This window comes from Capra hircus, chromosome 11, assembly GCF_001704415.2.
Source record: "Capra hircus breed San Clemente chromosome 11, ASM170441v1, whole genome shotgun sequence".
Classification (NCBI taxonomy): Eukaryota; Metazoa; Chordata; class Mammalia; order Artiodactyla; family Bovidae; genus Capra; species Capra hircus.
Window position 1 is genome coordinate 93,298,638 of NC_030818.1, and position 24,029 is coordinate 93,322,666.

General features: G+C 40.0%; 3 protein-coding genes across 3 annotated transcripts; all 3 read left to right on the forward strand.

Annotated features, from left to right (window-relative positions):
* On the forward strand, positions 2,294-3,226 carry LOC102176137 (olfactory receptor 1L1-like). The gene has a single exon (XM_005687108.2). The coding sequence runs from the start codon at positions 2,294-2,296 to the stop codon at positions 3,224-3,226; it is 933 nt and encodes a 310-aa protein (XP_005687165.1).
* On the forward strand, positions 11,824-12,898 carry LOC102175865 (olfactory receptor 1L1). Its single transcript, XM_005687107.2, has one exon. It carries the CDS (start codon positions 11,966-11,968, stop codon positions 12,896-12,898), a length of 933 nt encoding a protein of 310 aa, XP_005687164.2. The 5' UTR covers positions 11,824-11,965.
* LOC102176702 (olfactory receptor 1L3-like) lies at positions 22,700-23,677 on the forward strand. The gene is given in 1 exon segment (XM_013967882.1): positions 22,700-23,677. A coding segment is annotated over 1 exon segment (978 nt).

Sequence of the window (24,029 nt, forward strand, 5' to 3'; positions counted from 1 at the left end):
TCTCCTAGGCCAATTGTTTTGAAAACACTGAAGAAATTTTTCAGCTCTTTGTATATATAAAGTACAATAGGGGATCAGGAAGGGACATCTAACTCTAACTTAGGCTTCCAAGGGCTCAGACTGTAAAGAATCTGCTGGCAATGTGGGAGACCCAGGTTTGATTCCTGGGTCAGAAATATCCCCTTGAGAAGGAAATGGCAACCCACTCCAGTATTCTTGACTGGGAAGTCTCCTGCACAGAGGAGCCTTGCGGGCAACAATCCATGGGGTCACAAAGAGTCAAATATGTCTGAGCAACTAACATTTTCACTTTCAACTTTAACTTACATACATTAAGTGTGAGATAGCTAGATATATATCACATTCTCTTTTTCTATTCATCCATCAATGGACATTTTGTTTGTTTCCACATTTTGGCTATTGTAAATAAATCTGAAATGAACATGAGATGTTCATTTGTGATGAGTCATCTCAGAGATTTTGATTTCTTTTCCTTTGGCCATATACTCAAGACATAAGATTGTTCAGTCTTATGATCATTCTATTTTAAATTTTTTAAGGAACTTGCATGCTGTTTTTCATAAAGACTATATCAATTGACATTCCCACCAGAAGTGTTCTTGGGTTCCTTTCTCTCCACTTCCTCACCAACACTTGCTGTCATTCATCTTTTGGATAGTAGCCATTCTAATAAGCATGAGGTGATATTTCATTGTGCTTGTTACCTGTATTTTATTGATGACTAGTGAAGTGGAGCGCTTCTACTTGTTGTCTTTTTGGATGTCTTCTTTGGAGAAATGCCTATTCAAATCTCTTGCCAGTTTAAAAACTGGGTTATTTGGGGGTTCTAGTACTAGGTTCTATGAGTTTCTTATATTTTTTGGATATTAAGTCCTTATCAGATATGGCTGAAAACGCTTTCTTTCATTCCATAAATTGCTTTTCATGTTGTTGATTGTTTCCTTTTCCAGAAAAGTACAAGCATGCCAAGGATTTTCAGAAACATGGGGACAGACGGGGCTACTTGGAGAAGAAGGCATGAAATATCCGCTTGGTTCCTTAGAGGAATACCTTACTTTCTCAAATATAATTGAGAAAATTGACTGCCTTTTACTTGTTTTCCAAATTGAACTCTAGGGACTTGAAGACAGGGCACAGGACAAAGGCACAGAGCATGTCACTGTAGGTCATCCGAAGGGAAGAGCCCTGCAGTTACCCACAAAGAAATCACTCTGATTCAGGAAGTGTTTCTTAATGATCAGGTAAGTCCTGGGCATCTGCGTCTATGGTTGATATAGTTCTAGGGACAAATTCACACTTAAAAATAAATATATTTGCACATATACAGACAGCAATGTTAGAATCCACAAGGTGGAGGCCTAGCATACAGTAAAAAGATATAAAATAAAGAAGTTCTCTGTCCATGTCATGCTGGATCTATGTCTCTGTTTCCATCTTCTCTTCTCAAATAACTTGCTGAGGCAGGAAGGATATATGTACAACAGCAATGGGAAAGAAAAGCTTGCATGATAGTATCAGAATTCAGCATCCAAAGTCCAGGATGAGTGATGGGGGCATCACACAAATACAAAGTACAGATGATTCAAAAATGGACAAGTAATTACCCAGACAAATTTATCCACTAAAATTTCTAAACAAAGACTTTTTCCTGTGCCCCAAACTCTGCCCAAGCCCTACCACGATGAACCATGTTTGGCAGAAACCAACAAAATTCTGTAAATCAATTATCCTTCCATTTAAAAATAAATGTTTTTTAAAGAGTGAACTCTAAGATAAACTATGGGCTTTGGGTGATTATGGTATGTCCATATAGATTCATGCTTGTTAAAAAAATGTTTCACTCTACTGAGTGATGTTGATAACACACAAGGCGAAGCATGTGTGGGAGTAGGAAATATATGGGAAATCTCTGTATCTCCCTCTAAATTTTGTTATAAACCTAACACTGCTCTAAAAAATATGATTATTGAAGAATGCAGATGTTAAAAAAGGAATTCTCTATCTCTGTCCATTTCTCTCTCTGTTCTTACTACCCCTCTTATAACCTATTTTCCCAACATCTCTAAGTAGCTCAGAAACTAAAAAGGAGGTAGAAAAAAATATTTCACCCTGAATTCTCTACATTATTGGAGGAAAGAAACATCACAGGTAAATATTGTTCTTACCATATCTCAGTGAGAATAAAGCTTAAATGTACTAGGAAAATGCATGCTTCAGATGAAAGGAGAGTCTATTAATTTATATTTCACTTCCCTTTAGCAAAATCAAAACTATGAGATGGGACAACATATCAAGTCCCTCTGAATTTATCCTACTGGGGCTCTCCTCTAGGCCTGAGGACCAGAAGCCTCTATTTGTCCTCTTTGTTACCATCTACCTGGTCACTCTGATGGGAAACCTGATCATTATCCTGGCCATCTATTCAGATATTCACTTACAGACCCCCATGTACTTCTTTCTGAAAAGCCTGTCCTTTGTTGATATTTGCTACACAACAGTTATTATTCCAAAGATGCTGATGAACTTCTTATCAGACGCAAAGACCATCCTCTACAGTGAGTGCATGACCCAGACATACTTCTGCCTCTCCTTTGGTAATGTAGATAGTTATGTCCTAGGGGCCATGGCCATTGACCGTTACGTGGCCATATGCAAACCCTTTCATTACATCACCATCATGAGCTATAAATGTTGTGTCCTTCTACTGATAATCTCCCTCACCATCCCATTTCTTCATTCACTCCTTCATGTCCACTTGCTGAATCAACTCACCTTCTGTGCCTCCAACATTATCCATCACTTCTTCTGTGAACTCAAGGCAATGCTAAAGTTGTCCTGCTCATCTACGTATGTCAATGAGATAGTGATAAAGACAGAAGGACTGTGTGTGGTCATGGCCCCCTTTATGTGCATCATTATCTCTTATCTGAGGATTCTCACCACTGTTCTGAAGATCCCTTCAGCTGCTGGGAAGTACAAGGCCTTCTCTACCTGTGGCTCCCACCTCACCGTGGTGAGCCTGTTTTATGGGAGCATCAGCTACGTCTATCTCCAACCTCTGAACAGCTACACCGTCAAGGATCGGATAGCAACAGTTATCTACACTATGTTAACTTCCATGTTGAACCCTTTCATCTACAGTCTGAGAAACAAAGATTTGAAACAGGGCTTGGGGAAACTGATAGGTAGGATAAAGTCACAATGACATGGGTTTTATGCTAAGTCTTGGGCAATTCTGCAGATTCACTATTGCCTGATTGCAAGTTCTTGGTGTTTGTGATCAACTGAGAAATTTTAGTAAAGGTGCTTCATGAATGATGGGAAAATATTAACTGAATATAATGTTTCCCCTGACATTTCCTACATTGAACCCAATGATATCCATCATTGTTGTTGTTTAGTTGCTAAGTCATGTCTGACTCTTTAGATTATTATATAGGAAAACATCAAAGTATGTGATCGTTTAATAGTATTTTGAACTATACTGAGGTAGGGAAATTAATGAATACAGACATTGTTTATGATGGAAAATTGACACAAGGTCTTTGAAATGAAATTTGTCAATATATATAATGTACCCCCTTTGACCAGAAATGCCATCTAGAATTTTAGCCTACAATTGTGCTTGTGGAAGCCAAACAATAGTAGCTAAATGTCTATCTACTTGTCTCTTATTATATACACATACGGTTGAATGCTACAAAAAAAGAAGCTGTTAAAATGAATGAACCTATATTCATTCATCCAAGAAATCACTGTATGTGCTTATTATGTTCAAGCAGTGTTCTAGGTGCTAGGATACAACAGTGAACACAGAATCCCATCATGGAGTGATGCGCCAGTGTAAAGTTTAAGTTTTCCATTTATTGACATACAACAATGTTCAATATATATTGTGAACTGAAAAAATTTAAGGAACAGAACCATACGCATTTTTAGATATGTGGGTGAGTGGATGTGAATGATTGTAGTGCACAGACTGTCTGTTTTCTGGATGCTTACCCTAGAAATTGCTATTTGGTTACCTGCCCCTGGATGGTTCCAGGATGAGAGAAAAACTTGTTTATCAGTCTTTAGTCCTCAGCACTATTTGAATTTTTATTCATACATATTTTTAATACATATATTTTTAAAAGTTTTAAATAGCTACTTAGCCACCTAGGCTTTTTATGTGTGACTGATTTCAGACCAGATCATCATGCCCAGATTTCTCTTCCATGAAGATACCTTTCATGCAGATTTGGACTGACACAGACTTCCTTCCTAAAAGTTCATGGTGATGGTCAGGTGGTCATATTGCATGCTTTTTTATGTTGTAAATGACATCATGTCTTCCTCCAAGACATCATACTAACCATTGGCAAAGGTCATACAGAAGTTGTAGGATGTTGAGATATAAATAATAAATATTTGTCATATTCTTAAGACTCTGTCTGGTATAGAGCACTCAAAAATGTTAATAGCTATTATTGTTGTATTAGTGGCTAGATTTCCTCACCTATCTGGGTACACTCTACTGCATATTTCAACATGCTGTTGTTCAGTCCTGAAGCTGTGTCTGACTCTGTGACCTCATGGAATTGCAGCACGCCAGGCTTCCCTGTCCTTCACTATCTCCCTGAATTTGCTCAAACTCATGCCCATTGAGTCGATGATGCCATTCAACCATCTCATCCTCTGTCACCTCTTCTCCTCCTGCCTAAAATCTTGCCCAGCATCAGGGTCTTTTCCAGATTCCAATGCTAATCCAAGTGTGATCAGTCTGAGTTTTTTTGGCCCCACAGACTATAGACCACCAAGCTTCTCTTTTCATGGAATCTTCCAGGCAAGAACACTGGAGTGGGTTGCCATTTCTTACTCCAAGGGATCTTCCCAACCCAGGGATTGAACCCCCATCTCTCGCATCTCTCCTGCATTGGCAGGCAGATTCTTTCCACCTGGGAAGCCCATGCTAATAAAACCTTCGAAGAAACAAAACAGATATATGAAACTGTCTAGAAACAGCTCATTAAAATTGACATTTTTGAATTGTTAGCTAGCAGAGTTTTGATTTAGCATAATGTTTTAATTTTTCTGCACCAAAAACTCGGCGAAGGCAATGGCACCCCACTCCAGTACTCTTGCCTGGAAAACCCCATGGACAGAGGAGCCTGGTAGGCTGCAGTCCATGGGGTCGCGAAGAGTCGGACACGACTAGCGACTTCACTTTCACTTTTCACTTTCATGCATTGGAGAAGGAAATGGCAACCCACTCCAGTGTTCTTGCCTGGAGAATCGCAGGGATGGCGGAGCCTGGTGGGCTGCCGTTTATGGGGTTGCACAGAGTCGGACACTACTGAAGCGACTTAGCAGCAGCAGCAGCAGCAGCAGCAGCAGCACCAAAAACTAAATTCTTCATTTTATTAATGGCATTTTTACTAACTCCTTATGTAAATAGACATGATCTTCATTAACATGGTTGAAATTCCAATGTGAAAAAAGATTAAATAAAGAACTGGATTAGAATCGCATAATACCAATAAAGGTAATTCATCTCATCAATGTAACATTATTCATCTATTACTTTGTTTTCAGTTTAAATTGTTAGTATAGTTTACATGACATTTATTTGTAAAAAACTTTATTTTCTGTTGTTTGGAGAGCTGAAGTTTATAAGCAATATAGTTCACTTCAGTTTAGTCGCTCAGTCATGTCTGACTCTTTGCGACCCCATGAATCGCAGCATGCCAGGCCTCCCTGTCCGTCACCAACTCCCGGAGTTCACTCAGATTCACGTCCATCGAGTCAGTGATGCCATCCAGCCATCTCATCCTCTGTCATCCCCTTCTCCTCCTGCCCCCAATCCCTCCCAGCATCAGAGTCTTTTCCAATAAGTCAGCGCTTCGCATGAGGTGGCCAAAGTACTGGAGTTTCAGCTTTAGCATCATTCGTTCCAAAGAAATCCCAGGGCTGATCTCCTTCAGAATGGACTGGTTGGATCTCCTTGCAGTCCAAGGGACTCTCAAGAGTCTTCTCCAACACCACAGTTCAAAAGCATCAATTCTTCGGCGCTCAGCCTTCTTCACAGTCCAACTCTCACATCCATACATGACTACTGGAAAAACCATAGCCTTGACTAGATGGACCTTAGTCAGCAAAGTAATGTCTCTGCTTTTGAATATGCTATCTAGGTTGGTCATAACTTTTCTTCCAAGGAGTAAGCACCTTTTAATTTCATGGCTGAAGTCACCATCTGCAATGATTTTGGAGCCCAAAAAATAAAGTGTGACACTGTTTCCACTGTTTCCCCATCTATTTCCCATGAAGTGATGGGACCAGATGCCATGATTTTCATTTTCTGAATGTTGAGCTTTAAGCCAACTTTTTCACTCTCCTCTTTCACTTTCATCAAGAGGCTTTTCAGTTCCTCTTCATTTTCTGCCATAAGGGTGGTGTCATTTGCATATCTGAGGTTATTGATATTTCTCCTGGCAATCTTGATTCCAGCTTGTGTTTCTTCCAGTCCAGTGTTTCTCATGATGTACTCTACATAGAAGTTAAATAAGCAGGGTGACAATATACAGCCTTGCTGTACTCCTTTTCCTATTTGGAACCAGTCTGTTGTTCCATGTCCAGTTCTAACTGTTGCTTGCTGACCTGCATACAGATTTCTCAAGAAGCAGGTCAGGTGGTCTGGTATTGCCATCTCTTTCAGAATTTTCCAGTTTCTTGTGATCCACACAGTCAAAGGCTTTGGTAGAGTCAATAAAGCAGAAATAAATGTTTTTCTGGAACTCTTTTGCTTTTTCCATGATCCAGCGGATGTTGGCAATTTGATCTCTGGTTCCTCTGCCTTTTCTAAAACCAGCTTGAACATCTGGAATTTCACAGTTCACATACTGCTGAAGCCTGGCTTGGAGAATTTTGAGCATTACTTTACTAGCGTGTAAGATGAGTGCAATTGTGTGGTAGTTTGAGCATTCTTTGGCATTGCCTTTCTTTGGGATTGGAATGAAAACTGACCTTTTCCAGTCCTGTGGCCACTGCTGAGTTTTCCAAATTTGCTGGCATATTGAGTGCAGCACTTTCACAGCATCATCTTTCAGGATTTGAAACAGCTCAACTGGAATTCCGTCACTTCCACTAGCTTTGTTCGTAGCGATTAAGAGTAAAGCTTGTTTTAAGTTTATACATATTAAGTAACATCACAAAAATACACCTACATAAAACAATAAAAATGTACATATATTTGTTGTAGTTATTTGTGCTCTTCCTTTAAAACAGACGTTCTGATTGTGTGAGCTTGAGAAACTCTGCTCTTTCACTTCATTTGGATCTCTGCTCAAATATTCCTCTTTCAGAGAGCCCTTCCCTGACTGTGCTTTCTGAAATGCTACCCTCCCTGTCGCACTATGTTCACTTGTTGTACATTTTTTTACAATGCCCCATGTGACTTTGCGATGTATTATATTTTTATTTGTTTAATATCTGCCTTTCCTCACTAAAATTCAAACTCTGTGAGTACATGTGCTTTATTTTATTTACTGCTGTATTTCTAGAACTTACTAAAGTCCCTGGTACACAGCAGACCTTCAGGATATATTTACTGAATGAATGAATGAAAACGTTCCTTACAGTTCTGGGCGGAGCTGGAATTGAATGAATTCTTCACTTTGGACTCTTCACGAATAGCCACATGCAAAAGAATGAATTTGTACCCTAATCTTATGCCATATACAAAAATCAACTCAGAATGGAATAAAAACTTAACTGTAAATCCTGGAACTGTAAAACTTCTAGAAGAAAACACAGAGAAAATTCCTTGTCATTGGTCTTAACAATATTTTTTTTTAGTATGACATTAAACGTGTAGACAACAGAAGCAAAAATAATTAAGCAGAACTGCTGAAACTAAAAGGTTTCTACACAGCAAAGGAAACCATCGACAAAATGAAAAGGCAAGCTACATAACGTGAAAAATATTTGCAAACCATACATCTGATGAGAGGTTAATATCCAAAATATATAAGGAGCTCATACAACTTTGTGGAAAAACAAGTAACTCAATTAAAAACTGGTCAAAGCACAACTGAATAGACTTTTTTCCAAAGAAGACACACAAATGGAAAAGATGACCAGCATCACCGCTAGGGAAGTGAAAATCAAAACCATAATAAGTTATCATCACACACCTGTTGGAATGGTTATTACTTAAAAAAAAGAAAAACTTTTTTTAAGATTAAAAAAAGGAAACCCTGTACACTGTTGGAAGAAATATAAGTGGGTAAAGAATCTGCCTGCAACGCAAGAGACATAAGAGTCTCAGGTTCAACTCCTGGGTTGGGAAGAGTGGGCATGGCAACCCACTCTAGTATTCTCATCTAAAGAATCCCATGGATTGAGGAGCCTGGCAGATTACAGTCCAAAGGGTCTTAATGTTTGACAGAAAACAACAGAATTCAGCAAAGCAATTATCCTTCAATTAAAAAATAAATAATAAACTATAAGCAAGGGGAAAAGACAGCCTTCAGAATGGGAGAAAATAATAGCAAATGAAGCAACCGACAAAGAATTAATCTCAAAAATATACAAGCAACTCCTGCAGCTCAATTACAGAAAAATAAATGACCCAATGCATAATACTAGATGCTTGGGGCAGGTGCACTGAGATGACCCAGAGGGATGGTACAGGGAGGGAGGAGGGAGGGGGGTTCAGGATGGGGAACACATGTATACCTGTGGCGGATTCATGTTGATGTATGGCAAAACCAATACAATATTGTAAAGTAATTAACCTCCAATTAAAATAAATAAATTTATTTTTTAAAAAATTGATTCAGTCACTTCCTAGTTGTGTTACATTGGGCAATATATTTCACCTCTCTGAGTTCAGACTCTTCATCTTCAAAGTAAAGAAAATAAGGCCACCTACCTCATAAAAATGATGCAATAATTAAAAGAGATACTATATTTGCTTCAGTTAGGGGAGTGGATAGCACAGAGAAAGTACTCACTAAGTTATTAATTTGTGACATTTCTCTTTTTTTTGGCTGTGCCATGAGACTTGTGGGATCTTAGTTCCCCTGACCAGTGATTGTACCTGAGCCACAGCACTGAAAGCACCAAGTCATATCCACCAGGCCACCAGGGGATTCCCTAATTTGTGAATTTTTAAATTAATGTATAAGCAGTCAGGGACTTCCCAGGTGGCTCACTGGTAAAGAATCCTCCTGTCAATGCAGGAGACACATGTTCAATTCCTGGGTCAGGAAGAATCCCTGGAAAAGGAAATGGCAACCCATGCCAGTATCCTTGCCTGTGAAATCCCATGGGCAGAGGAGTCTGGCGGGCTACAAGCCATGGGAATGCAAAAGAGTCAGATACAACTTATCAACTAAACAACAACAATAAGCTGTCGGACAAACAGATTGAGTTATTACTTAGAATGGAAGTCCAAAGTGTTAACAGAGGACAGAAGACAAGCCCAGTGCAATGGTAGATCACCAAGCAAAGTGTCCTGGAAGAGGCTGATTTTAAGCGTCCCAGGTTAGGCATCAAGATTGCCGGGAGAAATACCGATAACCTTAGATATGCAGATGACACCACCCTTATGGCAGAAAGTGAAGAGGACCTAAAAAGCCTCCTGATGAAAGTGAAAGAGGAGAGTGAAAAAGTTGGCTTAAAGCTCAACATTCAGAAAATGAAGATCATGGCATCTGGTCCCATCACTTCATGGGAAACAGATGGGGAAACAGTGGAAACAGTGTCAGACTTTATATTTTGGGGGGCTCCAAAATCACTGCAGATGATGATTGCAGCCATGAAATTAAAAGACACTTACTTCTTGGAAGGAAAGTTAGGACCAACCTAGATAGCATATTCAAAAGCAGAGACATTACTTTGCCAACAAATGTCCATCTAGTCAAGGCTATGGTTTTTCCAGTGGTCACGTATGGATGTGAGAGTTGGATGGTGAAGAAAGCTGAGTGCCAAAGAATTGATGCTTTTGAACTGTGGTGTTGGAGAAGACTCTTAAGAGTTCCTTGGACTGCAAGGAGATCCAACCAGTCCATCCTAAAGGAAACCAGTCCTGGGTGTTCATTGGAAGGACTGGTGCTGAAGCTGAAACTCCAAATACTTTGGCCACCTCATGCAAAGAGTTGACTCATTGGACAAGACCCTGACACTGGGAGGGATTGGGGGCAGGAGGAGAAGGGGATGACAGAGGATGAGACGGCTGGATGGCATCACCAACTCGATGGATATGAGTTTGAGTGAACTCTGGGAGTTGGTGATGGACAGGGAGGCCTGGCGTGCTGTGATTCATGGGGTCGCAAAGAGTCAGACATGACTGAGTGACTGAACTGAACTGAGGTTAGGCATAGTAGATGATGGTAAATAAACAAAGGCATGATAGTATAAATGGGTAAGGGAGCAATGAGTCATGAAGAACAGGATATTCTTGGGTGATGGTTGTACTGGAAGAAGGAGGAATTACCTTGGGAATTCCGCAGTGCACACAAAGTGAGATGGCCCAAATGGAACATGGACTCAAGATTCCATAAAGCATAAAATATATTCACCGGGTGGTTTTCCTGACTGGAAAACCAAAGATCATACACCAGTATTTTACAAGTAGACCTGGGGACAGGAGAGTAAAGAGTAAATTCTGGTATCTAAAGTCTTCACCTTATGAGTTTTTATGTTCTGAAGTTCTAAGAATGTTACCCAACCAGGGGCTTCTTCAAAGCCTGGGAGATGGAAAAGTGACTGATGGCATGAAACTTTCAAGTCTTTTTAGTCTAAAGCCATGTGGACTCTGAAAAAATGACCCCCCCCCACCTTATATATTGTCTTTTGGTGTGAACAGTACAGAATGATACTAAGGATGATACTCAGGAAGATTGGGAGAGCTAGTCACTGTGGTCTCTACCAACGTTGCAAGGGTGTTCTTTTTGGCCTGAAGGAGCTGAGTCAAAAGGATGATTTCCAGGAGAGAATGAAAGCACTGACACTCCCCGGCCTCCATGGGGAAGAAACTCCAAAACTTGAATAGTTGTTGCCTTGTTTTCTAGTGTCTCCTCCATGTGAACTTCAGGGACTTCTTGAAAGTCTCCAAGGATGCTCCCTAGAGAGAGGGTGACGTCTATGAGTGTCTACAGTGCCCTTAGCATGTGGAGGGCCCGGAGGAGGCAAGAAAGACACCTTTCAGATTCATGAGGGTTGGAATCCTGTCTAAGATCAGGTACCTTTCCTGTAGTTTTTCTGGGAGGCCTGTAACTAAGACAGGAAACTGGAAAAGAACTGCACCAACACAGAACTGCATCAAACACAAACAAGCACATACCATTTTAGATCAGGGGTTGGGCACCAAGGATGGGATTGATATTATCGTTAAAAAGAAATGTTTTTTATTATCCTATGATCTCCGTCTGCCTATCTTTTATGTCTTCCTGCTTATTGTTTCACTCCAATAAGTTTTCACCAAAAAGTGAAGAGCATGGAATAATTACTGGGTGATCTCCCACTTTGATGTCTTTTCAGATGATTTTCAGCATCTAGAATAATTTACGCAGAGAGAAACATCTGAATTAAAGAAAATCATCATTCTGTTAGCTGGCAATTAAACAGGAGAGCAAACTACTGACCACGCTTCCATGAATAAGCTCCTGAAAATACTCAAACAGAAAACAGTTTTTCCACTCTCATTCCCTCTCCCTGTCTCTCTTCTCTTTCCCATTTCTGTAATACTTTTGCTTTACATAGAAAACTGAAAGGAGGTTAAAGTATGTATTGATTTCTGAATTCTCAACATTAATAGAAAGAAGCTACAGTCCAAGTAATGGTAATATTCTTAGTTGTTCTAATTGCTGATAAGAAGAAGAAATGGAAAAATTCTTAGAATTTATCATATGTTGGAAGAATCCTTCATAATGATGACTTCTCTTTAGGTGAACCCAAAACTATGGGAAGAACTAACATAACATGGCCCACAGAATTCATCCTCCTGGGACTCTCCTCTCGACCTGAAGATCAGAAGCCACTCTTTGTAATGTTTCTCCTCATCTACCTCATCACAGTGATAGGAAACCTGCTCGTCATCCTGACCATCCACTCAGACACTCGCCTCCAGACACCCATGTACTTTTTCCTGAGTGTCCTCTCCTTTGTTGACATTTGCTCTGTGACTGTCATCATCCCCAAGGTGCTAGCAAACTTCTTAGCAAAGACAAAGACAATCTCTTATGGTGAGTGTTTGACTCAGATGTACTTCTTTATTGCTTTTGGAAATACAGACAGTTACCTCCTGGCAGCCATGGCCATTGACCGTTATGTTGCCATCTGCAACCCCCTCCACTACATCACCATCATGAACCAGAGACGCTGTGTCTTGCTCCTGGTCCTTTCCTTCTGCATTCCACAACTCCATTCTCTCTTGCATATTCTCCTGACCAACCAACTCATCTTCTGTGCCTCCAATGTCATTCATCACTTTTTCTGTGATGACCAGCCAGTGCTAAAATTGTCCTGTTCCTCCCATTTTGTCAAGGAAATCACAGTCATGACAGAAGGATTAGCCATCATAATGACCCCCTTTTCATGCATCATCATGTCTTATTTGAGAATCTTCATTACTGTTCTGAAGATCCCTTCAGCTGCTGGGAAGTGCAAAGCACTTTCCACCTGTGGCTCTCATCTCACAGTGGTGACCCTGTTTTATGGAAGCATCAGCTATGTCTATTTCAAGCCCCTGTCTAACTATACAGTCAAAGATAGAATAGCAACAATTGTCTACACCATATTGACTCCAATGCTAAACCCATTTATCTATAGCCTGAGAAACAAAGACATGAAGCAGGGCTTGATGAAACTCATGCACAGAGTGAAAGGTCAATAAGAGGAGCTGAGGTCTTAGTGAAAGCGAAAGTCAAGTCGCTCAGTCGTGTCTGACTCTTTGTGACCCCATGGACTGTAGCCTACAGGCTCCTCTGTCCATGGGATTTTCCAGGCAATAGTACTGGAGTGGATTGCCATTTCCTTCTCCAGGGGATCTTCCAGACCCAGGGATCAAACCCGGGTCTCCCACATTGTAGACAGACGCTTAACCATCTGAGCCACCAGGGAAGTCCACCAGGAGGTCTTAGTAGAACCCTACAAATCTCTTGCTCCTGACTGAAGGTTTTTAATATGTCTGTGATTAGATTCTGAAGGATGGTATTTTCAATGGTGGTTCATTCCTGATAAAAAGAATGCTTATTGCATGTGTTGAAGCTAGTAGGTTGAAGCTACTCCTGAATATGATGCCTCCATCCCTGTGGTCTCTAATATCATCTGGCTGGGACAAAGACTACCTGAATCTTGTTCTCTGTGCCTAGATCTAAATCTGAATCAAACTTTCATTCTCCTTTCACTTAACCCTGTGCTCAGTCACTCTGCCATGTCCAACTCTTTGAAACTCCATGGACTGTAGCCTGCCAGGCTCCTCTGTCCATGGAATTTTCCAGCCAAGAATACTGGAGCAAGTTGCCATTTCCTGCTCCAGGGGATCTTCTAAACCCGGGAGTCGAACTCCCATCTTCTGCATTGACTGGCAGATTCTTTACCACTGCACCACCTGGGAAGCCCCTCACTGAACTCTAACCCTGCCAAAATCCCTCTTGGACTTGAGTTTAATCACTTCAAACTCCTGAGTATCGTTATTCACAGGGCTTCCCAAGTCATGTTAGTGGTAAAGAACCCACCTGCCAATGCAGGAGACATAAGAGATGCGTGTTTGATCCCTGGGTCAGGAAGATCCCCTGGAGGAAGGTACAGCAACCCATTCCAGTATCCTTGCCAAGAGAATCCCATGGACAGAGGAGCCCCGCGGGCTGAAATCCATAGGGTCACAGAGTCAGACATGACTGAAGCAACTTAGCACACACACGCACCCTTATTCATAAGGCTGAGTTTTCTTATGCAGTCATTTAAACCTGCGTGTGTTTGTGTGTGCGTGAGAAAGACAGACTTCAGCACATTAGTCCAAAGGCTCCTCAATAAGAAGATCTCTGTCTCTGATTATAAAGATCAGAATGACTCCTTCCTCTGCACCACCTCAAAGACTCAGGACCTGATTTCTAAAATTATTATATTAAAAAAAAAAAACAGCCTACCAGATGACTCTTGATGAACCAGTTCCAGGCCACATCCGTAAGTACCCATCATTTCAGTGTTCTTCCTGCTTTCCACCGGTCGCAACTAAAGAAACATTATGCCCTTCCTTATTCATTTAATTTGACCTGAATTCAACTGCACCACTTTCCCAGGCAGTAAATATCAGGTACCAGTTACTCTAGTAGTAGGTGTTTTCAACTACTGGGGATTCTTCTTTCTCAACAAATTTAAGTCAAGCTACAGAAAAACCAAGTTGAGTAGGAGAAAATGCTTTTGTTCATTGGTAAGTTCTGAAAAATATTAAAGTCACTGCTAGTCCATACATTTTTTAATTTGGAAATTTAGAGGTTTGTGAATCCATTTGTCTGTTCAACTAATTTCTGTTTCTTGTCCACCATATGCCAGCCTACCAGACTTGGAAACAAAGATTATGTGCTAGTTCATAAGTCAACAATCTGATGGCCTAAAAATCTGTGGGATCCCAAGGAAACAAAATAACAGACAATGCAAGGATTTGGAGCAAAATGTTGTACTATTTGGATTGTTTGAGTTTACAAAGTATAGAAGAACACACGCTTTTTTAATTGAAGTATAATTTTAATTGAAGTTTTATTTATAATGTCTTAGTTTCAGGTATACAGCAAAGTGATTCAGTTATATATATATACATATGTCAGATTCTTTTCCATTATAGGTTATTATAAGTTATTGAATATAGTTCCCTGTACAATACAGTAAATCTTTGTTGTTTGTGGACCATGCATACTTTTAAGGAACAGGTGTCAAATTAACAAATATCTTCAGACTTAAGTAAGAAGAGACTTTATTTGAAAGGATTCTTGCAAGAGGGAGGAAAGACCTAGGGCAATAGAAGGGAGGCTGCTATTTCAATTGGGAGGAACCCCCACCATGAGATCTGCAGGGGTCTCAAAGGTCAGAAAGAAAATGACTTTTTTAAAAGGGAGAAGAGAATGAGGCCAGAAAGAACTACGCATAGAAAAGTGGGATGAACCCGTGGCAGCAGTGAAATTGGACAGTTGATCAGGGTAAGTTTTTCCCTGAGGTCAGTGGATGCTACAGAGGAGTCACTAGGAGGGGCTGTATTCTGACTCTGGCTGAGGGTGGGTCAAAGCACAGCCATTTTCCATGACACAAAAGGATGGATGGGTTCTTCTAACTTTGTCTTCCAGGAGCACAGGACTTGGGTAAAATTCAACATTGCCAAGGGAATTTTTGTAAAGGGTAATTGTAAAGATTCACAAGGCAGAAAAGTGAGACATAAGTCTCAGCTGCACAAACACAGATCTAAGACAATAAATCTTAAGTGTTTTCATCATACACACACAATAACTAGGTGGTGACAGATGTGTTGACTAACCTTATTGTGATAATCATTTCACAGTATCTAAATATGTCAAATCATCACACTACACGTCTTAAATTTACACAGTGCTGTCAGTTATGGGCTTCCCAGATGGCTCCGTGGTAAAGAATCTGCATGCTAATGCAGAAGCCACAGGAGGCTCGGATTCAATCTCTGAGGCCGGAAGACCTCCTGGAGGAGGAAATAGCAACCCACTCCAGTATTCTTGCCTGAATCCCATGAATACAGGGGCCTGGTGGGCTACAGTCCATGGGGTCGCAAAGAGTCAGATACGACTGAGTGACTGAGCATGCGCACGAGTTATTTTGTCATTACTCCAAAGGGAGGTGATAGCAGAGGGCTGTCTGTCAGCAGCTCCCCGCCCTCCAATTACTGGGGCAAATAAGTCCTTCATTCCTAAGAGAGGATCAGGGAAATGCATGACAATATCCATCACAGGTACTTAACACAGCAATTGCTCGTCAGTGTTGTTTACTGTCATTTTTATTAGCAGCAGCAGCAACAACAATATCATCCATAGGTTCTTGTTTTTCCTCCAGACACTGAGGATCAACTTTCCTCTGCTCAGTTGAAAAAATCATATATATTGTGATCCCTCTCTTCAATCTTAGCCCTATCCCACTGGTGCTATGTGTACGTCAATCATTGTTAGGCCGTAATAGGTACACACTGAGAAAAACCACTGGGCGTCTACTATACACCAGTCTCTGTCTTAGATGCTGGTGATCCAGTAATAAATGAAATGAAATATGTCCCCTCCCTCATGGGTCTTTCAGACCAACTGATATGGAAGAAGTCATTACAAGTAGGATGAACATTGTAAGAAGAAATTAAGGGGGTCTATATCAGCAAGTCTTTTCCTTCACAATCCAATGAGGTCGACCTTATTAATTCTGTTCTATGGATTAAATATACTGGGGCTCGAAGAGAAGTGCCTTGCCTCAAGTCACTCAGCTTATAGGACAGGGAGCAGGAATTCAACGATAGATACACTGCCAACAAGATCATGCTCTCTCAGGTATCTGGGTTTGTTCCCATGACAGGAGGGGAAATGCAAGTTGCTGGACCCCAATTAAAGTACCAAGGTATATTTAGGTTTAGAAATAGAGTCATTTAATTCAAAATATCTTTCTTAACTTCATCAGAAGGGGTACACTGACTTGTGATTCTATCTCTAAACTAAAAGTTGCCCCACTCATTTATAATTTGGGGAGAAAGGAAGACCCAGGAGAGTAGAAAAACATTTTTTAAACCAAAGACTTCATCTACAGTTTAGTTATACTGGCAACAATGAATGAAAATGCACTGTATAACAAACCCGCCTACAAGGTTAATGAGAATGTAATTTGGCACAGCCACTAAAGAGAGCAATATGGAGGTTCCCTAAAAAACTAAAAATAGAGCTACCATATGATCTAGCAATGCTACTCCTGGGCATGTATCTGGAGAAAATCATAATTCAAAAAGATACATGCACCCCAGTGTTCACTGAAGCGCTATTTACAGTAGCCAACACATGGAAGTAACCTAAATGTCCACCAACAGATGGATGGATAAAGAAGATGTGGGGTATGCATATGTATATTCAATGGAATACTGCTGCTGCTGCTGCTGCTGCTAAGTCACTTCAGTTGTGTCCGACTCTGTGCGACCTCATAGACGGCAGCCCTCCAGGCTCCACCGTCCCTGGGATTCTCCAGGCAAGAACACTGGAGTGGGTTGCCATTTCCTTCTCCAACAATAGAATACTACTCAGCCATAAAAAATAATGCCATTTGCAGCAACATGGACAGACCTAGAGATTATCATACCAGGTGAAGTAAGCCAGACAAAAACAAATATTATATGCTATTGCTTAAATGCAGAATCTAAAAAAAAACAAAACAAAACAAATGAACTTATAAACAAAACAGAAATCACATACATAGAAAATAAATGTGGTTCCAAAGGGGAAGTGTGGGAGGGATAAGTTAGGAATTTGAGATTAACATATACACACTACTATGTATAAAACAGATAACCAACAAGGACCTACTGTATAGGACAGGGAACTGTACTCAATATTTTGCAATAACCTATAATGGAAAAGATTCTGAAAAAGAATATATAATTATGTATATATTCAGATACATATATGTATCACTTTGATGCACTCCTGAAACACACACCATTGTAAATCAACTACACTTCAATTTCAAAAATGTACTTTGTAAACAGTCATTATCTCCTCTCCTAGTCATGTTTGATGACTTTTTACAGTTATCTAAAACAAATTTTCACTTTTGATGACTGAATAAAAAGCAATTTAAGAGCAGAAAAGTCTTACCTCTAATATTAACTGGAAAGAAAAGGCAATAGAGCAAGCCTGCATTTATGATAAGCATAGTTAAGTCTAACTGACATTGAGACCTTCGTTTCAATATGATTAATTGGTTAGCAAAAGACCTTTGTTGAGTTCTTTCTATTTTTTATCATTTTATAGACCAACATCTGAAAAATGCTCTTTTAAGTTCAAAGGATAAGTTTCATAATCTCTTTTTGATTAGGACTAATTATCTCCTTACAGAAAAAATTTTCTGATATTATTTTTTATTCTCAAAGAGGAGCCTTAGATTAGTGTGTTTCCACATTTTCCCTTTGATAATTTACTCTGTCTTATTATGACTTGTCAAATCGCAATTATTAAGAATTTTTGTACATCTTTTTTCCATTCTTCCTTTAGAACCCTGAGATATGAGTATTGTCCCAGTATTTACATCTTCTTGAGGTATTGACTCTTTTACCAATGAATAATGTCCTTCTTTACCCCTTGAAACATTTTTTTTTTTACTTAAAGTCTATTTTGTCTGATAATTACCAAAGCCATCTCAGCTCTATTTTGGTTAATATTTTCACTGAGTATCTTTTTCTACCCTTTCACTTATATTTGTGTCCCTGGATCTAAAGTGATCTCTTGTAGACAGTTTATGTTTAGATCACATTTGTTTGATTTAATCCAGTCAGCCATTCACTGTCTTTTTAATTAAATAGTTTAATTCATTTGCATTTACATTTAAAGTAATAATAGCTAAAGAAGGACTTAACTTCTGCCAATTCCCTGGTGGTGCAGAGGTTAAAGCATCTGCCTGCAATGTGGGAGACCTGGGTTCAATCCCTGGGTTGGGAAGGTCCCCTGGAGAAGGAAATGGCAACCCACTCCAGTATTCTTGCCTGGAGAATCCCATGGACGGAAGAGCTTGGTGGGCTACAGTCCACGGGTCGCAAAGAGTCGGACATGACTGAGCGACTTTTATCTATCTTTATCTACATGTCTTATGTCTTTCTTGTTCCCCAGATCCCCATTACTTTCTTCTTTTGTATATAATTTATTTTTTTAGTTTACTGTTTTGATTCTCCTCTTATTTCCATATATATATATATATATATATATATATATATATATATATTTAACTATTTCCTTCATACTACCCTGGAGATTGCATCTTATATTTATTACACCCCAGTTTGAATTAATATCAATGTTCTGGTATTTAAAACTTCTCAATAACGATAGTAATTAGATAAAGACATATCATTTTGATGATAGTTAAACCTAATTCCTCCATAGCAGTCTGTTTCTTCTTTTCTAGATTAGTAAAATATTTTCTTTAGAAATGAAACCTACTAATTACACCATCTAATTACAGTAGAGTTCTCAGGAGAAGTGACTAGCAGAATGAGTGCTAATTACAATGACCTAGTGGTTTGTATTTATTTAGGTCTCTACTTTGACACAAATATGATAACAAAAATGAATATTTTACTTTAAAAAATATAGTCCAGTATTATAGGAATAAATATTGACATTTTAGAATTGGAATGAAATGAATAAGAAAAATGTTAAATAATATAGAACCAAAGAACTAAGGGAATTTTTGTTACCATCTTCTAACATTGGAAAATATTGCTTAGGCAGTTATCTTAGTCCATGCTTAAGTCAATATCATAAGTATTTACTGAGCACTCTGCAGTAAGGGCTGCCCTTGTGGTTCAGCTGGTAAAGAATCTGCCTGCAATGTGGGAGAGCTGGGTTCGATCCCTAGGTTGAGAAGATCCCCTGGAGAAGGGAATGGCTACCCACTCCAGAATTCTGGCCTGGAGAATTCCATGGACTGTATAGTCCATGGGGTCGCAAAGAGTTGGACACAACTGAGTGACTTTCCCTTGAACTTGAACCTCTGCAGTAAAGGATGGGTGCTAGGTGCTATGGGATTCTAATCTGTTAGATCCAAGGGAAAATTATGTCTCTTTTACTTAGAGCTGTATATCCTCAGTGGATAACAGAGTGTATAGCTCATGGTAAAGACATAACAAACACTTATGGACTGATGCGCTCATAGATGAACTGAACATTATTCTTACCTCCTTAACTCCAGATTATTGTATATAATTAAATCTAATCTACCATCAATTATAAAATACATTATCTTAATATGCCAGTGAGAAAAAGGCTCCCAATTATTTGTGACACACCATAAACTTAAATGAACCTCAATATGAGATATTAAAGTATAAAAAAAGGTGTCTTAAAATTAATAAAATATGGCTTTACTGATGAAATAGCTGGCTCATGAACAATATATAGCACATCGTGTCTGGAATAAGAGACTTCTCAGGTGTCTCAGTAGTAAAAGAATCCTCCTGCAATGCAGGAGACATGGGTTCAATCCCTGATTTGGGAAGATCCCTAGGAGAAGGAAATGGCAACACACTCCCGTATTTCTGCTGGAAAATCCTGTGGACAGAGGAGCCTGGCGGGCTACAGTCGGGGCTGCAAAGAGTCAGACACGACTGAGCGACTGGACACGCATGCTCATCTGGAATAAGGCCTGGATTTGATTCAGGGCTCCAAAAGCTTTCGTGTTTAATCTGACAAAGAAAAAATAAGGCAATATTTTAGCTTCCTTAGTAAATAGAAGCCTGTTTCTTAACATAAAAATTTTAATTTTGTCAAAGAAAAGAGAGAGGCCTTTCAGGGTAGTAGTTCAACTATACAGTTTGGCTTCAAAGAGTCCTTGATTCAAGTTATATTTTGTCGGCTATCTTATTTTTTTTAAGTCACTATACAATGAAGAAAATAAGTGCACATGTTATGAGGCTGTTGTGTGGTTTGTGTCAGAGAGACTTATAAATTCCTGAGTACATAAATGTTAGTTGCCTTCCTTTAAGTGAAAGATTATGTAACAATAAACATGATTTGTGTTTAATGAAAATTCATGTGCTGAGGGAGCAGAGAAGACAGATATATCATTCTAATCAGATCACCAAGGAATGCTCCCTATAGGAGGCTGCATTTGAGCCTGGAGATGCAGGTGAAGGGAGAAATGCAAGACAGTGTGGTGGTTGAATTGTAAGATGTGATCAGGAATCACTAGCTGACAGGACATGAGCAACATGTATTTGGTGAGGCACATTAAAACCCTGATGTAGGGATTCTGTGTGCTTTCATGAATTAAGAAGAGTCAAAGATTTGAAACTGGTGGTTTTCCATAGTGGAGGCAGCTAGGAATGGTAATCAAATATCTGAGCAGACTTGGGGTCACTACGGAAGGGTGATCTAAGGTTGGGTTCAAAAGCTATGATCCTCCCTTTTGTTAGAGGATAGTGACATAAAGCCACGGCTACTGAACTAACAGCTGTATCTAAATTTGGGAGAGATGGAGAGACAGTAGTTGTCCTTTGTTAAAATGGAAGCATTCAGGGAGGCCAAATGGAGACTTTATAGGCTCAAGGGGGATCTTGAACCCAGATGTCCCTGCCTGGTACTCCATCCTCAGGGCTACATGGGACACCGCCCAGGTAAGCCCTCAGAGGGGTTGAAGAGCCAGGGATGGAAAATTATTGTCCCTCTTAGATACCTATGTCAAGATTAACAGAGGTTACACTAGACACACAGGTTTGAAGAAAGGGACTTGGGGCCATCCTGGGAGGCAGAGCATATAATTCTTCTGGATCCATGGAGATGATCCCGCACAAAGTTAATGGATGTTTGTCTCCTTACTCTCTCCTCCACCGAACACCAGGGACTTGGTGACACAGTATTAGAGGATGCTCCCAGGAGGGAAGCAAGAGCTGTAAGTATCTGCAGGTTATGAAGGATGATAAGAATCCAGGGAAGGGAGCATCAGATGGAAGAAACATTAGGAAATGGTCTGCAGTCAATCAGGTACCTTTTTGTATGCTGTCTCTTGGCACAGTTTTGTCTTCTTTTTGACGAGTCATCCCACGGTGCATAAGTAAGGGAAGGGTGGAATAAACAGATGAGGCAAGACTTCAAAGTTTTTCCCAGGTAAGCAATCAACTTTGAGAATGCCTGCCAAGAAGCTGTGAATCTCTGATCTCAGAGAGATAATTAGTCATCACTGGATACTAAATAAGTAATTGGTCATCACTAGAGACTAAATATGTTCATGCAAATGTTGAGTTTTTATGTCTATACTCCAAAGCTGAATCTTCCTTTACCCATCTGTCTGTGAGTCACATTTCTCTGGCCTCAGGACATGAACTATCAGTCAAGGAACAGGGAGATTGGGGCGTTCATTTTCTCATGCAAGTTCACTCCCTCTTTCTCACTTCTCCTTCCCCATCTCTCTTTTCACTACAATTGTTTACATTCAATTCAGTGTGCTTTAGATGACTTCCTCGCTCCATTATCTATGATGTGGAAAGAAGCATCTTGATTCAAAAAGATTCAACTGCAAACTAGATGAGATGACTGTCTTATGATTATCAAGATGTGGGTTAGTCACTGATAATCCTTAATCAGAAGCTGACCTGAACCTGATTCACAGACTGCATCTGTGGTTCCTGTGATTATGAGCCACAGAGTAGGGAAGAGGGAAAGGAAACCAACTCTCAAACCCCTTTTTCTCTCTGTCTCTCTCTCACCAATGCTGCCCCGGATCTGTTTTCTATAGCTCTCCATCACAAAGATTTTTTTAAAAAACAGTGAAAACATACTTTGACCCTGGTTTCTCCATATTCAGGGGAAAAAAAACATTACATTAAAAACTCTATTTATTAATAACTTCTCAGTGTAAGAACAAGATGGAAAGATGCATGTCCCAAATGACGAGAACCATCCATTGACCTTATTGTTTATCTGCAGGTGCATTCAAGTCCATGGGAATGTCCAACCTAACAAGACTCCCTGAATTCATCCTCTTGGGACTCTCTTCTCGCCCTGAGGACCAGAAACCACTCTTTGCCCTTTTTCTCATTATGTACGTGGTCACTTTGATGGGAAATCTGCTCATCATCTTGGCTATCCGCTCTGATCCTCAGCTCCAAAACCCAATGTATTTCTTCCTGAGCATCTTGTCCTTTGCTGATATTTGCTACACAACAGTTATAGTCCCCAAGATGTTAGCGAACTTTTTATCAGAGTAAAAGACCATTTCTTATGCTGCACGTCTGGTGCAGATGTATTTCTTCCTAGTCTTTGGAAATATGGACAGTTGCCTCCTGGCAGCCATGGCCATTGACCGCTATGTAGCTATCTGCAATCCCTTGCACTATGTCACTGTTATGAACCATGGACGCTGTATGTTGCTACTGGCCTACTCCACAGCTTTCTGCTACCTTCACTCCCTCCTGCATGTCCTCCTGGTGAATTGGCTCACTTTTTGTGCATCAAATGTTATCCATCACTTTTTCTGTGATGTCAACCCTGTTCTGAAGCTGGCCTGCTCTTCTACCTCTGTCAATGAAGTTGTCGCCATGTCAGAAGGGTTGGTTTCTGTGATGGCCCCATTTGTCGGCATCGTCATCTCTTACCTGAGAATCCTCATTGCGGTCCTCAAAATTCCCTCAGCTGCTGGAAAACGCAAAGCCTTCTCCACCTGCAGTTCCCATCTCACTGTGGTGACTCTCTTCTATGGGAGTATTTGCTGTGTCTATTTCCAGCCATTGTCCAGCTACGCTGTCAAAGATCGAATAGTAACAGTCAACTACACTGTACTGACACCAATGCTGAACCCATTTATCTACAGTTTAAGAAACAAAGACATGAAACAGGGCTTAGAGAAATTGCTAAGCAGGATTAAGTTTCAAATGAATAGGCTTTCTACTACAAATTCCAACAAAATCCGTGGAACCTGATTGAAATGTGTCTGTGTGGGTGTGGTGCACATGTGCACACTCATGCACACACACATCAGCATCTGAGGAAAGTCTTTTATGGAGAAATACTCTTTCATCAATTGGGTGCACAGTTTTCCACCCTGTGGTCTCCATCATGCCGTGGTTGGATAGTTCTACCCATGTCCTGGTACCTATGCTAGAACTGTAGACTCACTCCATGATACCTCTCCATTCTAAAAAAATCACATCCCCTTTGTTCCTTCTATATTTACTTGGAACTGTCCATTTTTCCATCTATTTATAACTTCAGCCAAGTTTAGCTATTTGAATTTTTGTACACATCTATGGAGAAATCTATTCAAGCGCAAAG